Here is a 16,917-nt window from a genome sequence, read left to right on the forward strand (position 1 = left end):
TCCAATCTATACCTCCTCTCCATCAACTTGTGCCCATTACTCCTTGTTATGCCAGCGGGCGCCAGGGGAAACAGCGTCTCCCCCAAACCCTTCTGGTCCCCCCTAGTGAGTCTATAGACGGTCACCAGGTCCCCCCTCAGCCTTCTCTTGTGGAGGCTGAATAGGTTCATGGAGCATGATCAGTGATTAGTTGGAAGTGGGTCCCCAAGAGATAATACCGGAGGATCTCAATGGCATTTAATCGCTAGACACTCCTTTTCAATTGCTGGATATTTTTGTTCTCAGGGAAATAGCTGCTAGCTTTGGTATATGATGGGGTATTCACAGTCTTTGAATTCCTGTGCTAGTACTGCCCCGAGACCTCTTTCAGAAACATCCGTTTGCACTATAAATTCTTTCCCCATGTCTGGGGAACATAGGACCAAGTCACTGCACAGCAAGCGTGTTCTCTCCAAATGCACTTGCACACTCTGGTGACCACTACACCTGTTGTAGGACCCCCTTTCGCAGGAAATTAGTTAGGTGGGCTATGAGGGCTACACACCTGAGAAATAAACCTACAATAATAGCTAGCCAGGCCTAGGAAGGATTTTACCTGTCTTCTTGTTGTGAGTACTGGGAATAGTACCACAGCCTGTAACTAGTTTATCAGGGGCCAGACCTTACCATTGCCCAGGATATATTCAAGATACTTGGTCTCCATCTTGCTGAGGTGACACTTGGTTGGGTTGACCGTAAATCCTGCTGCACATATTGACCATAGGACTGCCCTAACTCCTTGTATGTGGTCTGTCCATGTATTGGTGAATAATATGACATTGTTAAAGTAGGTAACCACATAAGCCCAGTGCAGCCAGAGTATTCAGTCTATCCATCGCTGGAATGTCGCTGGGGTACCTTGGAGTCCAAAGGGGAGAGTCTGGAAGTGATATAGCCCCTATGGGGTGGTGAAGGCCACAATTTCCCAGGATGTGAGTTCCAGTGGAATCTGCTAATACTCTTTTGCAAAGTCCAAGGTGGATATATACTTGGCACAGCCAATTCCTTCTACCAATTCATCTGTCCTAGGCAAGAGGTATGTGTCTCATTTTGAAACTGCGTTGACCCTATGAAAGTCGGTGCAGAACCTGACAGTGTGGTCAAGTTTCAGAACCAGTACAATAGGGTTGCTCCATTCACTCTCTGACTCCCCACGTTCAGCATTTTTGCCACCTCTTGCCTGACTCTGTCCCTTAACCATTCCAGAATTCATGAGCATATTCTTTGGATGGTGCCCAGCTTGAGTGTGATCCAGTGTTCCACAAATGTGGTCTTAACAGGTTTCTCTGTGAACATCTCCACAAACCCTCGGCACAGTGTTCATCTGTCCCTGCTGAGCAGAGGTTAGTCCTCCCCCAAATGGGGCCCTGCTGGTGGACTGGTGGGAGGATCCTGAACCTCTGAAGTAGCTGTCTTCCAGTACAGGCCAACAGGTAAGCTTCTCAGGCAACCCAAGGTTTTAAAAGGTTTACAGGATTACACCTGTGACTTGCAATGCTTCCCTATGAGGTGTGTTTCATTGTTGACCCACCCGACTTGTTGTAGTACTTCAAATGGGCCTTGCCATTTTGCCAATAGCTTACTTTCCAATGATGGAAGTAAGAGTAACACTTGGTCTCCAGGCTGATATACCTGTAGTTGGGCCCCTTTGTTATAGTGCTGTGCTTGCCTGTGCTGGGTAGCTTCAAGGTTTTTCTTTGTAAATGTCCCCACCAAATCTAGATGTTCCTGTAATGTTAGGACATATTGTAGGACATTCTGTGCTGTAGAGGTCTGGGTCTGCCATGATTCCTGCAGTCAGTCCAGCACCCCTTGGGGCTGTCTCCATATAATTACTCAAATGGCAAAAAGCCGGTAGAGGACTGAGATACCTCTTGAATGGCGAACAACAGGTAGGTGAGTAGCTGGTCCCAATTTCATAGCTCATTCAACACAAACTTCAGTAATATTCCTTTTAATGTCTGGTTAATCGCTCAATAAGTCCAATGATTTGAGGGTGGTACACTGAGGTCTTGATTGATCGGACTTTGAGCAAACTCCAAGCCTCTTGTAACAGCTGGGACCAAAAAAAAAAATGTACCCTGGGATGCCCACCCAGGAAAAAAATCTGTTAGTTCCAAGGCCATGGATTGGGTGGATGCCATCTGAATCATTACAGCCTCCAGGTAACAGATGGCATAGTCCACAAGAACTAAGGTGATCCGAGCACCTCAAGAGCTGGGTTCCAGAGGGCTGACTAAACTCACTCTAATCCACTCGAACAGGGTATCAAACAGGAGAACAGGCACCAGTGGGGCTTTAGGACTGAGCTGGGGTGCTACTAATTGGTATTCAAGGCATGAGGCACAGTACTTCTTAATCTCATCAAGCATTCTGGGCCAGAAGAATCTCATAAGCAACTAGCTCTGGACTTTTTCCTGCCCCACATGACCTCTCCACAGTATGTTATGAGCCAATCTTGCTTGTGGTAAGGCCAGGGCACCAACAGCTGGGACTGTCAAGTTCCTGTGGCCCAGTCTTTGGTCATCTGTACTAGAAGGTCCCCCTGTCATTCAAACTGGGGGTCCTGGTTGGTCAGGTGGGGGTCAAGGACTGCTGCATTAGCGTGGGCCAATTGGCCATATAGTTTTGCAAACATAGGGTTTTCACATTGGTTCCAAAAGAAATCCTGAGTCACTCCCAACTGACCCAGTTCCAGCTTGGGGCCAGGCTCAGTGGGCCCTGGCATGTCACCTCCCCCTTCCAGAGGGTCTAAATTACACTGGACTGCAACCCCTTTTTTGCCCCAAAGAAGCCCCAAGAAGGGCTTCTCGCTGAGCTTGCCACTGCTCTTGGTGTGACCAGGGCTGCAGCCCAAACAACTCTGGGTCCGAAAAAGGGAAGATCTCTCCAAGTGGAGGCTTCACTGGGTTAGAGCCTATCAGGGGCTTCTGCATTTGACAGACTTTACATAGCAGTCAACCCATTGAGCTGTAGTCCCTCCCCACTCTTTACAGGGACCATATAGCTCCACAGGTCAGGGTTCCCCCGCCCCATTTCCAATGAGATATGCAAATGAGAACCCACAGTTCATTTGGGGACAATCTTGGGCCCAGTGCCCCTTCTCCCCATACCGGAAGCAGGTTGGCTTGGCATCTAGCTTTCTGTGTGGATTGTGGGGTGGCCTCATGGCTACCAGGGCCCTGGCAAGATCAGCAGCTGGGCCTTCTCTGAGCTGGGGTCAGGGCAGTGATGGGGCTGCTGCTTGGTCTGGACCCCTCCATGTCATCCCCATAGATACCCTGAGCTCATTGGGCTTTCCCTTACTGCTTAGCCGCCAACTTCTCCAGGAGGTCCCGACACCTAAGTTCCACCCCCAGAAATCTTCTGCCCTCCTAATGGCTTCTTTTAGAGTAGCCACATGGAGGTGGTACACCCACTTGCACATCTCTGCTAGGATTGCTCCAGTACCACCAGCTCCACAGTCTCCCCCACAGATCTGGTATCTGGGTGGAGCCACCAGGTATATAAATCCTTTCATCTCCAAGCCATAGTTTGGGGATAGGTGCGAGCATCTCAGGCCTCACTGTTAAACCATCATCAGTAGGCATCGTCAGGGAGGCCCAGGTGATTGAGAATTGCTGCTTTAAGCATCCTATTGTCTTGAGCCACTGGTGACCCCAAAGAAGCTTGGGATTCCCCCATAAGAAGTGGGGCCAACTGCATGGCCCAGGTGTCCTGGGTCCACCAGTACTTCTCTGCCACACATATGAATGTGGCCAAGAAGGCTTCTGGGCCACTGCCTGGCCCCACCTTGGTCAGAACCCCAGGCTCGCTCCCAGGGTGCACAGGGCCTCCACCCCCGGAGCAACGTTCCTCTACCATGCCATCTGCCGTTGTAAGAAATCCTGCTGTTGGAGTTGCAGCTCTTTTTGAAATTCCTGCCATTGCTGCTGCAGATCTCTTTGAAATTGCTGTTCCTGCAGCTGCAGTTGATGAAATGGCAGGTCCTGCAGCTGGAGGTATTGCAAAAGGGTCTCCTTTTCCATCCTTGGAGGGAGGTTTCAAGTTATTTTCATTCTCTACCAGTTGAAGTGCCAGCTAGCCTGGCTCATATCAGTCCTTGAGCCCCTGAATCTGGTCCCAGCAACAGTCTTTCTCTGGGCTCAGAAACACAAACTGTAATGCCCTGGGTGTTTTGCTTTCCAGGGCTCAGGCAAGAGCAAACCATTCACATGAACACACCTGTAGCATGTGCCCAGCAACACAAGCTTCAAAGCCCCAAGTTAATCTGCAAGATGGGGCTCAGTTGCTAAAACAAAACAATTCCAGAATAAACTCTCCCAGCCAGAGTCAGTTCTCACCCTCTGGTCTTCCAATCAGTCCTCCCTCTCTAAGCAAACATTCTCCCCTCTTGGTCCTCCTCCCCCTCACTTCCTTTTCCTGTCTCCTTTTACTGTTGGGTCAGCCAATCAACTTCCCCTCATTACCAATCAACTGAGCCAGCTGTGGCCCCTTAGGTAGGGCTGTGCGAAGCTTCGGTCCTTCATTCGATTTAGCGGAGATTCGACCCAATTCTGTGGCCGAATTTCTGAATCTGAATCGAATCAGGAGACCCTTTAATCTCTCTGAATCGAATCGGAACGCTCCGAATTGATTTGGAAAGATTTGGAGATCTGGACATAGACACTGATTTAAATGTATTTTCTACATACCTCAAGGTAGCAGGTGGTTCGTGAATGCTGTGATGGTGCAGCAGTTGAAGCATCCCACAGGAACACGGGGTGGGGGTGGGGCCCCAGCATGCTTGGCAGCAGACTTGGAAGTGGATCAGAAGCACTTCTAGTCCACTTCCAAGTCTGTCAGGTCCCCAGCAGTCCCCCTGGCTTGGCGACTGGTGCCTCCTGGGTCTGGGGGGGCACCCAGGGTACTCCCACGGTCGACTGCTGAGCCAGGGGGCTGGGGGTGGGCAGTGTGTTCCCTGGTGGACCCGGAAGTGCACCAGTACTTCCAGGCTACTTCCAGGTTCACCACTGAGCATGCAGGGGAGCCCTTTGCACTCCTGTGGGATGCTCCACCCACCCCACCATTGCAGCATTCATGAGCCACGCCTGGTACCTCGAGGTATGTAGAAAAAACAGTTAAAGCTGTGTCTATGGCCAAATTGCTGATCCTCCGAATCAGCATCGAATCATCAGATTTGGATTTGGCTGAATCGAATCTGGAACAGTAAGCCGAATCAACAAATTGAATCACTGCCCCCGATTCAGGATGAATCCGAATCTGAATCGAATACGGCCCATTTTGCACACCCCTACCCTTAGGCGGGTGGTCTGTTACCAGCTGGCTAATTGCTCCAGGCTGCCAGCCTGCAGCCTGTTACAGGCTGACTGCATTTTAACTAAAGTTTCACCCTCTTAAAGTATAATTCTACTCAATATAGTGTAAAATGGCACTGTGAGCCCTCATGATTATTGTCAATGATATGCTCAGTTCACATCAAAAACATCCTGGAATCTGGCACTCAAGCCAGGTATTTTTTTCCTTCCATATCATCACCAGTAATAAGGACTCTGTAAGTTGTCATATGCCTGTTCTCAGTGACACCTGTTCAGCCAAGGTGCATTCAAGGGTATTGCTCAGGTGCAAACAACCAGCACTTAGCATTTCTACAGGAGATGTATATGGAAGAAAATAATTCAGTTTATTCTCTAAACTTTATTGCCTTTGTGTCAACAAGCAAGCAGCAGCAACAGCTTATTTTCATTAATAAAATCAGCATTGTGACTGATGCACACAGATGGCAAAATCAGGTGTTGGCAAAATCAGCTGACAACAGCTTTCACTGTTAGCTTTTTAGAGCAAATCATCTCTATAGGAAGGAAACAGTAGGCTAAAGCTGTAGGCAAAACTGTCCCTAACTGGAGGGTGGTAGTGAAACCAAGTGAAGCTCTATTGCCTATGGTGGTAGTGGTTTCAACTCCTACCTTCATAGGAAGTCTGTATTTTAGAAAGAATACAGTGACAATACTAAACTTTGTTATTTTTCTTAGCTATTTGTGCAGAGCTCAGTAGGGATTCATTTTATTTAGATTAAATGAGCATTCTACTGGAATATATTTTGTTTAAACTTGCAAGTATTCATTCAAAGACTGATGATAAAATGGGTAAACTATGAGAATCCATGTGCCTTCCTACTGCCGAGGGAATACATGGTAAAACAAAATTTAAATGGAAATAAAATGGCAGCCTGTTGGTGTATGCAACAGCAGGGAGCCACCCCCTCCTGACCCCTGAATGAGCCACCTGTGGCTCTGTCCTGTTCCCCATCCTGGCCCCAGACCTAGCACCTGCCTCACTCCCTCCCTCACCGTGGGGGCCTTGATCTGCCCCGCCCTGTTCCCCTCTCCCCCTAGACTTACTGGCACACAGCTGGAGGATCGGCTCTCCACTGTTGCCTGGGGCTATATTCCTACCCATGTTCATATGTATGTGTATGTGGCACCCCTGCATCCTGCTTCCCCCACCCCTTACAGGCTGGAACTGTGTCAGCCTGCAAGGGGAAACCCTCCATTTCCTGTTTTTTCCCCGCAGTGAACAGAAAACCCGGCTCCCTGCACGACATTGGAAATCCGGAACAAATGCTGTCCTGGAGTCATGCAGTTCAGGACTGGGACTTAGTGTTCCCATTTTGGGACTGTCCCACCCAATTTGAGATGGGTGGTTACCCTACCCTTTTCCCAAGGGGGGGCAAGGCCCTTGGGCCTATGCAGATTTCCTCTTTCTGATGGGTGACCATCTCTTGGGGATTAGGAAAAAATGGCCAACAAGCAGACACAAAACAGATATGTGTCCTAATATTTTAGATCTATATGACAGATGGCAGTAGCATTATTACAAAAAATTGACCCCAGAGTTGATGGCTGGGATTCTGTGGACACTAAAAGGCTTTAATGTCTACATATAATTGATTTTTAAAGTCAGTTTTTCATTTTCTTTTAAGCTTTTGAAAAACTCAGCCAATTATAATGGGATCCACAGGTGGTGGAAGATGTTAGCTATCAGTTAGTGATGATGGAGTGGGTTAGGGACAGTAAAGAATCTCAGTCTCAGGCTTGATTTATTTATATGGTAATGAACAGTAATATCAGTTTAAATTCAGGAGTGATGTGATGTGATAGAAGATTTATGCAAGTAGGTGATCTCTTTAACAGAATTAATTATTCTGATGAGGAAGATACAGGATATCATTACCAAAAAAGTCTGTTTAGGAATACTTGATTGTCTACAAATTATAAACTGATTTTTAGAATTCTATCCTGCCAGTTTTAACATCTGATTCTTTAGCAATAGGAAAGGAATGAAGTTCAGAGCCTAGTACAGAATCTGGTGACCACAGCAACCACTTCTGATGTTGTGTATTAGCCACAAAGAAAACATTTCCCAAGCTTTTGGTCTGGCTTTTGGTTTTTCATAGTCAGGCAAATGTAACTACTTTTAAATGACAATCTCAACTGCTCATCAGTCCTGTGTCTGACAGCCTAACTTCCCAAATGCATATATATCTGTCTTTTTGTATGCCACGTGTAGCTGGTGAAAAGCAATGATGCTATTATTTCAATCTTGAAATGTGCATACGTCTTACTTATTCAGGTGAATGGTAGTTCTACATAAACATCAGAGAGCCAATACATCCTGCTTTCTTTTATTTTTACACAGCTGTGGTATTTCAAGCATAGTACTACAGCAGGAAGTTGCAAGACTTTTATTAAACACATTCCCCAAGAAACAGAACACTTTCAGTGTAACTCCTGAAAATGAATTTCTTCTGCAGTTAAAAGTAAGTTCTCCTGATAGCTTGAATCTGACTGAGATATTCATGGTGTTAGTATAACTTTCTGTACCTAGATGCTGCTGCTGATTATTGTCTTTCCTGAAGCTTATTTTCAAAACCACCATTGCTTATTGCCCTACCCTTTGGCTCCAAGGTCCTTTTCATATCCCAAGACAATTCACATAGATCAACTAGAGAGAAAAGAAAACATTTTAACCTAATCAGAGCAATGAGCTGTTACCACAGCTATAAGCTGTAGTAATTCCACTCTGGGAAATGGCAGACGTAATTCCATAAATAGGGAGAAGAAAGGAATCTCCACAGCATTTCAGAGTCAAGGAAAGACATATGATTATCAAAAGCACACAAATCTTGTATGATAATAGAATGGAAGGCAATCATTGAACAACAGAAGGCTATTTGACAGGGCAGTGATAAGGTGTCTGGGCCTCCATCACTTGATAAGCACTCACCGTGGTTTCGTCTTCATGGAGCACCTGGTCATAACCACTCAGCGCCACACAGAAAATGATTGCTGTGACGTCCTCAAAGCAGTGAATCCATTTCTTACGTTCTGATCTCTGACCTCCCACATCGAACAGCCTGTGCATGAAACAGGGACGGCTCTTCATTTATTCTTCATTAATAAAGAGGAAATGTTAGTGATACCTTTGCATTTCTCAGTATTCATCCCCAGACAATTCCAGGTATAGGGCAACAGAGCCTGCAATAGCTCACATTACTGCTTCCTTTGAGGTGTGGAGCCCCTCCCTCTGCAAGGGAGAATCCTAAGGACACCTGCTAGCAGGGAAGCTCATGACAGCATAGCTTGTTTGTGGGTAGATTGCTTTGGGGACTTTGGTGACTTCACAGGTGAGGTGCCTTCATGAGAACAGCCCTTGATTCTGTAGTACATAATAAAACGTGCTCGAAACATCTTTCCCCCTGCATTTGAGAGAAGAATTACTGGCATACCCCTCAAGTGTCAATTGGAAGCGTTTCCATTCACCTACATAGCATTATCCCATTTAGGTGAGAATTCAGTCCGATATTTTTACATTTATGAAGCTAGACTGGCCCAGTGGTATATTTAGTTTTCATATTGTCTCTCCAGCACTGATGGTTCTGAGGAACATAAAAAAACCCCCTCTGTTACGTGCACATGTAGAATAACTTGTCCATAGGGAAATCTTACCTAATGTAAGTCAAGCTGTGCCTTCCATAGCAGAATGGTGAACCATTTTAAAACACTTTATGCCAATAGTTGTAGCCCTGCAGAAATCTGGTTCTCGCTCAGGTGGAGCACAGCAGCTAGTTAAATAAATCATGCATGGTATATTATGCAGGTTTGGGACAGAAAAAATTTGAGCCAAGATACCATAGCTGTCATCACATAATGCCAACATTCACTGTCTGAAAAGATAACACTGCATTTACACCAGACTAACCTGAAGTGGAGGTTTTTGAATGTGAAATGAGTTTCTACAATGCCGGTTGTTTTGACTCTGGTCCGAAGGATATCTTGCTCTGTTGGCTGGTAGTCCGCAGCTCCGATTCTATCTAAGCTGTCTAGGTAGCTATGAAATGAAAAACAAAACAAAACCATAAGAATAAGAAGCTCAAGAAACTTTGTTAGTTTATGATAATCCAAGAATTGAGAATGCAGGAAAAAAGAGAGCTGAAAGGGACCTCAAAAGGTTATCTAGTCCAATCCCCTGTTCAGTCAGTGTCCACTACATATTAATCAATGTTGGCTTTATTTTTCCAAGCTGTTCATATTCTTGTCAAGAAAAAAATCTGCATTGAAAACCTTTAAATCAAACCATATTGGCCCAGATAACTAGATCCAACTCTGAACTAGAGTCAGGACCTTAAACAATCATGTCCTGAGTGATGTGATTCCAGACTGTGAATTATGTAATTAATATTATTCACTGCAGTAGTGCCCAAGGGCTGCAAAGGGGTACCAGGGCCCATTGGGTTCATATTGTATGTATGTGGAACAAAAAGCTGCTCCATGTCCTGAATATTCTTACAACACTGTAGATCCCTGTTTGATCAAAACATTGGGGTTTTTTTAATTAAGCTGTCAGGCAGTGTAGTGTTCTGAGATGCTGCTGTAGAATACTGTTATGTTTTCTTTGTAATGTTCATTTCCAAATTTTTTCTCCCAAAATATCAGCTTCTTGAGAGTGTCTTCTGTATCTGCAGAGCACCCGGCATATTTTGTGTTCTTTTATAATGTAAATGGTTATCAAATAGTGATAGATAAATTGGGAGGAGGAAAGAAAAACACATACAGCAGGTAGAGAAGTATGACATGTCTACACTGTCATGAAGGCTGTGTTGTGTTGTATAGATACACCTCAGGCAGCTTGAGATTAATTAGTTGGCTACTAGGAGCAATGTATTGATGCTTAACATTGAATTCAACATGGGCTGCAAAATATGTATGTGAATCAGGGTTAAACCTTGGGTGGTGAGCCCCTGCCAGGCTCTGTGCTACCACAAGTAGAGTGCTAGTTCTGCCCCAGCTAGCTTGGGTGAGCATGTCACAGCTGCACTGTGCAGTTATTTGTGGGGTGTGTTTACATCAGCTATCAAGGCTATCACTGAAAAATAAGCCATGTCCACTCACTCTGGCTCTGTGCCCTCCAAACCTGGAACTCAGGGGGCAGAACACATTCTTGGAGCCCCACCTTGCTGTTTTCAAGATCTGTTTCTGTCATGCCAGAGAACAGCTGTAGGGGTCTTCCCAGCACATCCCACTGTCTGACTTATGGGTGAGTACACAGAACAGAAGCAGGTGGCCAGGGCTTAATTTTCAGTGGCAGCCTCCAAAGTAGCTCAGAGGCAATGTTGACATGTCCTTAGAGCAAAGAACCTTTTATTTTATTTAACTTCAGCACCAATGTTTAAAAGTATCGACCCAGGTAACTATTAAGGGCTTCATTTTTCCATGGTATACACAAATATAAGGTTTAGTGGGTGTGTGTACATGTGCAATTAATGCAAACCAATAAACTACTGAGCAATTTGAGCCAGAGTAAACTACTCCAGGCACAGCGCCTACACGTGTGTCCGGAACAGGAGCAATTTGAGTCAGGGTAGAGGAGTTTATGCCAGGGTAACTCAGTCCTGAGCTCTGGGTGGTGGTGTCAGGTGATGTTGGGCTGGCTGAGGCATGAGGGTGCTGAAAGTGCAGAACTGTGTGGCTAGGCGGTAGGCAGGAGTCTGGTTCCCTGCTGGCTGGGCTGACCAGGCACAATTTATGCCTATGACCAGTGTCTACATGTGCATTTAATCACATACTGCCCCCGGCAGTACTATTTTATTGCATCATAAATTAGTTTACTGTGACCTAATACCATTGCATGTATAGATAGGGATGCTTTACTCCACAACTGATTAGCCAGTAAAATGCATGTGTAGATGTGGCCAATAAGAACTTGCTTCTGATTGGGGCTTGGCAATGGTCTGATCCAGCAATATGCTTCAGCAGGCACTTAACACAATCCCACTGAAATTGGTGAGGCTATGCACATGGTTAAGGTGGGCCACAAGCTTAAGTACTTTGCGAAATAAGGCCACTGTGCACAGCATGCTACAAGACGGTCTCCAATACTCTAATGTAGTTATAAAGGACTCCGTGCATTAATATTGAAAAACAAGGTGGCTGAAAGCAGGAACATTGGTTTGTATGATGAAGTGTAAGTCACTGGCTTTATGAATTGGACTTAATTATTTATTTGCATAGGAACCAACTCAAAGTCTGCAAACTATGCCTGGTTAGATAATTTAGGTAAACGATTGCCATTAAACTTTTCACGATTTTCCACTTGGCTTAATCATCATTATTAGAGTGGTAGCTGGTAGCAACACTGCTGTGATCTAGCTTGGGTAACAATCCAAAAATTATGGTAGTGGAAACTGCAAACTTATGGTAAAGGAATCCTGGCCCCGCTGAAGTTAATGGCTAAACTTTCCTTGACTTCATGTGGGATGGGATTGCAGTTTATTTCTAAATACTGGGTACTGCTCACATCCCAAGGTAGCAGGGACCACGCAAGTGCCTAAAGAGACAGACTGACAAACAGATAAATTGATAAAGGCTGGGATTTTCAAAGAGCTTAAGGGAATTACGAACCCAATACCCATTGACATTTGATGGTATTTGGGTATCTAATTCTTTTAAACTTCTTTGAAAACCTTAGTCAAGATAGATTCACCCATCTTTCTTGTATAGATCATGCTGAAATTTTGTTTTTATGGAGGTTTTGTGATGTAAAAAAATAGAAGAACAGGATGAAACCTACTAAGTTGATTTTCATTTATGCCCTGAGTGAACCCAGGTGTCTTTTGAATTGAAAGAACCTCAAACTCTTTACTAAGCGACTTTCATCATTTGATTTCCTACTCATATGCTATATTCCATTTAATTTAAAAAAAAAATCCCAATGTCTCTGTGAAACTGAAAAACAAACCCACTGTTCAGCCTACTCAGATTATCTTATATTTTTACTCCCCATCATTTTCATTATTCATTTTCAGTGAAAAATCACAGAATTATGTCACCCAGGGAAACATGCAAGGTTTAAGTAGGCGTTATTTTTACTATGTCCTTTGTCAAGTATTTAAAAACATCATGATTTTGTGACAGATGCTTCCTTAATAGACTTATGATGGGCTATGGATATATGAATGGGGCTACATTAGCTCATCGCAGTAATAAGATTCCTTGTGATGGCTGCAGACATAATCACTCATTTATTCACAACTCGTTGTCAGTTTCCATTATTTAAGAAATGGCTCTCTAAATATGTGAATCTCTCTAACTTCATGTTTCCATAAACAGGCAGCTTTGCAGTTTTTACGTGTGTTTGCTTATACCTGCTGACCCATGTTTTCATGAAAAAAGCTCAAAGTGTTCAAAGAGCTCAAACTGTACTCTGGTTCTGGGGTATATGTTGGGACTCATGCATCCGTTCATCTTTGTTTCTTGCACAATAGGCTTAGCTCCCTTCACCTCAGCATGTTTCCTGATAGCTATTCCTTTGTGTCCTTTGGAGTAATTTTCCAAAGAGAAATTTCCTCCTTAATCTACATCATTCAGGGTTAGCATTATTCCCTAGACCATGAAGGTTCAGATCCTTAGTTTTTTTTTTACAATTCCAGTCTGCTGTAATGCTGGGTGTTCTCCCTATCTATACCAATATCAAATCCTTTTGTCTATGTCAAAGTGAGCTCTTGGATTCTATATCTGGTGGTGGTAGCCAATTGCATATTGTAAGAAAAAAGGTACATACTTTAATCGCTTGTGAATTGTTTGCTATTTGCCCTAGCTTTACTCTCTCCTCATTCTTTAGTAGTCAGAGAAGTTTAATAGGAGTGCTTGCTACACCTTCTCTACACCTTTCACTACTGCATATACTTGGAGCAAAATTATTTCTATTTAACTTTTTGCAACTAAAACAACCCCATTTTGCATCCCAATAAAAAACGTAATTGATCTTTGCGGTGAGACACTGCCACCACACAACTGCAATGTGAATTTGCAGATGTCTTCTTCATAGATTCATAGATGTTAGATGTTGGAAGGGATCTCAGTAGGTCATTGAGTCCAACCCCTTGACCTTGGCAGGAAAGAGTGCTGGGGTCAGATGACTCCAGCTAGGTGCTTGTTCAGTCTCCTCTTGAAGACTGCCAGGGCAGGGGAGAGAACCACTCCCTTTGGAAGCCCATTCCAGATTCTGGCAACTCTTACTGTGAAGAAGGTCTTTCTAATGTCCAACCTAAATCTGCTCTCCATCAGTTTGTGGCCATTGTTCCTAGTTACTCCAGGGGGTGCCCTAGTAAATAGAGCATCTCCTATTCCCTGATGCCCTCCCCTGATGAATTTATAGGCAGCCACAAGATCACCTCTCAGCCTTCTCTTGCAAAGGCTGAAGAGATCTAGGTCCCTCAGTCTCTCTTCACAGAGCCTTGCCTGCAGGCCTCTGACCATACGAGTGGCCCTCCTCTGAACCCTCCAAAGATTTTCCGCATCCCTCTTGAAGTACAGTGCCCAACACTGGACGCAGTATTTCAGCTGTGGCCTGACCAGTGCTGCATAGAGGGGAAGCACCACTTCTCTGGACCTGTTCATCATGCATCTGGTAATGCATGATAAAGTGTGGTTAGCCTTGTTGATCACTTTGTCACATTGACGACTCATGTTCATCTTGGAGTCAACTATGTCTCCAAAATCCCTTTCCGCTGCTGTGCTGCTGAGAGGCTCATCCCCCAGCCTGTAAGTATGTTGGTGGTTCTTTTTGCTCAGGTGCAGCACTTTTCACTTGTTTTTGTTGAACTGCATCCTATTTCCTTCTGCCCATTTTTCCAACCTGTCTAGATCTGCCCGGATCCGTTCCCTACCCTCTGGTGTGTTAACTTTTCTCCATAATTTGGTATCATCTGTGAATTTGGACAGGGTGCTCTCCATGCCCTCATCCAAGTCACTGATGAAGACATTGAATAGCACTGGTCCAAGGACCGAGCCTTGTGGGACCCAACTGCCCATATCTTTCCAGGTCAATATCAACCGACGGGTGCCACCCTTAAGCCAATATGCCACCCACTTGACCATGCAATCATCAAACTCACAGCCTGTCAGTTTATTTACAAGAACAGAATGAGATATCATATTGAAGGCCTTCTTACTGTCTAGGTTAATGACATCTACCTTGACTCCTGTGTCTAAGCATTTTGTGACCTGGTCATAAAAAGGAACAAGATTAGAAGGCAGGATCTACCTGCAATGAACCCGTGCTGATTTCCTGTCAGCATTTTTTCCCCTGCTGGGCCCACAAATATGGTCCTTAATGATTTTTTCCAGAGTTTTCCCAAGGATAGAGGTGCGACTACCTGGCTTATAGTTTTCCAGTTCCTCCCTCCTCCCCTTCTTGAAAATAGGGACCACACTGGCCCTTTTCCAGTCCGCTGGGACCTGACCAGAGCACCATGAGTGCTCAAACTGCCGTGCCAGTGGCTCTGCTATGACACTGGTCAATTCCTCCAGCACCCTTGGATGAAGTTCATCTGGGCTTGCTGATTTGAACACATTCAGCCCCTCCAAGTGCCCCATTCACTAAGTCTGTGCTAACAGTTGGTGGGCTGGTGTCCTTCCTGTGTGTATCTATGATCCAGAGGTCTGCTTCAGATGGCCTGTTTTAGGTTTTGTTTTTATTTTAGCTGAGACTGGTTCCCTCACTTGCTGGATGTATTTCAGGCTTCAAAGAATGGCAGACTCAAATTACCTCAGTTGTTAATAAAGACCTATCACAAAGGTTGTTACTGAGTGCATCTACACGAGATGCTTTAATGTGAACTAGAGCTAATTACAGCACAGTAAGTATCTGCATCTACACCTGCAGATGCTTGCTGTACAGTATTTGGCTCTAATCACAAGTAAACTCACTAACTGCAAATGAAAGTAGCAAATTTACTTGCAATTAGTAACTGTGCCTGTGGACCCCTGACTGTGAGAAAATGTACATGTAGACCCGTGACTGGGAGCAAATGTGCTCCTGGTTAGCTGGGCAGCAGGGGGCTGGAGGTTGTTCCCTGCCCCCAGGACCTGCCTATTGCTGGGGCACAGGGAAAATATCCCCCTGCCCCGGCAGCAGGGAGCTCCCAGCCCCCGTTTTATGATTGCAGGGCTGGGGCTGGGAAATCTTTCTCTCCCATCACCAATTTTGTGATCACATGGCTAGTGCTGGGAGATCCTTATTTCCCAGAGCCAGCTCCATGATTGTGGGGCCAGGACTGGGAAATGTCTCAGCCCTGGCCCCACAACCACAGGGCTCTGGCTGGGAGAAAAGGATCTCTCAGCCCGGGTCCTGCAACTGCAGGGCTCGAGCTGGGAGATAAGGGGTCTGGGAGTGGGGTCTGGGAGCTCCTGCTGGCAGGGTCTGGGGAGCCTGTTCCCTGTCCAGCTCCATGATCATGGAGCTGGGCAGGGTACAGGCTCTTCAGCAGCTGTGGATCTGGGAACTGTCCCAGTCAGGGACAGGTCCCAGCCCTGTGCCCTGATTGGGTGACTGAGGTGCAGGGCTTCAAAAGAGCTGCAGGGGTGGGGCAGGTCCCAGCCTCCTGCTCCATCCACCAGTGGGGCAGCTAACAGGGAGCCCCCAGCTGGCTGGGGAATCCCAGCCCAGCCAGGGGCTCACTGCTAGATACCGCACTGGTGGATCAGGGCAGGGGACTGGGACCTGCCCCTCCCCTGCAGCTCTTTCCAAGTCTCTTGCCTCTAACTGGGGAGCCAGGCCAGGAGCTCCCTGCTGCTGGGGCAGGGAGACATTGTCCCTGCCCCGGCAGCAGGCAGCCTCCTGGGGGCAGGGAGCAATGTCCCAGGTCTGGCCAGGAGACAGCTTTCCCCTGGCCTGGTGCTCCCTGCCAGTCCCTGGGCTAGCATCCAAAGGGAATCTAGAGCTCCCCCTATCTGCTGCAGGGGGCCAGTGCAGGTGGGGATGTGCCAATATATTGGTTGGCTATTGGACGGGCACTGATGAAAAGGAGAAATTACATTATTGGCTATCAGCTTTTTTTGGTTGTTGTAGCTGATAATTATGGCCATGTATCCAGAGCACTGTGGTGAGTGTAGTCTAGTCCCCATGTCCTGCCACTGGCCTGACCCTGCAGCAGACTACAGGTCCCAGCGAACAGCAGGAGGGGAGGGGGTGCCAGGGAGTGGTCATGGGGTACTGCAGTCAGCAACAAAGGGATTGTTATTGGCTCTTACTGCTGCTGCCATTTGCATGACAATGCTGTGCATGCAGCAGGGGCCTGAGTGCTGGAGCTGCTGCGGAGATGTGTTCTGCGTGGGTGGGATAAGGTGCCACGTGCAGGACATTCCACTGTGCTGGACACTGGGCACCTCTTCCCCAGCAGCTGTGGGAGCTCGGCTACATGGGGCTTGCTGGTGCTGAGGCAGGGGTGTGCTCTGGGGCTCCAAACATGCCCAGAGCCACTGTCTGCATGAGGGTCTGCCCCACCCTGCCCGCCCAGGATGACTGCATGGGGCTGTG

The 16,917-nt window shown here is 46.2% G+C and overlaps 1 protein-coding gene across 1 annotated transcript in view; it reads right to left on the bottom strand.

Annotated features, from left to right (window-relative positions):
* Window positions 1-16,917, bottom strand: part of GNAO1 (G protein subunit alpha o1) — a 399,516-nt gene that overhangs the window by 14,176 nt on the left and 368,423 nt on the right. The window contains exons 5-6 of the mRNA XM_019505783.1: window positions 9,301-9,429; window positions 8,326-8,455 (exon numbers count right to left, since the gene is read on the bottom strand). Of these exons, the coding sequence (XP_019361328.1) occupies window positions 8,326-8,455; window positions 9,301-9,429 (259 nt within the window). The remainder of the gene's footprint in view (window positions 1-8,325; window positions 8,456-9,300; window positions 9,430-16,917) is intronic.

The sequence above is a fragment of the Gavialis gangeticus genome, unplaced genomic scaffold (genome assembly GCF_001723915.1).
Source record: "Gavialis gangeticus isolate Ggan-Ray unplaced genomic scaffold, GavGan_comp1, whole genome shotgun sequence".
Lineage (NCBI taxonomy): Eukaryota > Metazoa > Chordata > Crocodylia > Gavialidae > Gavialis > Gavialis gangeticus.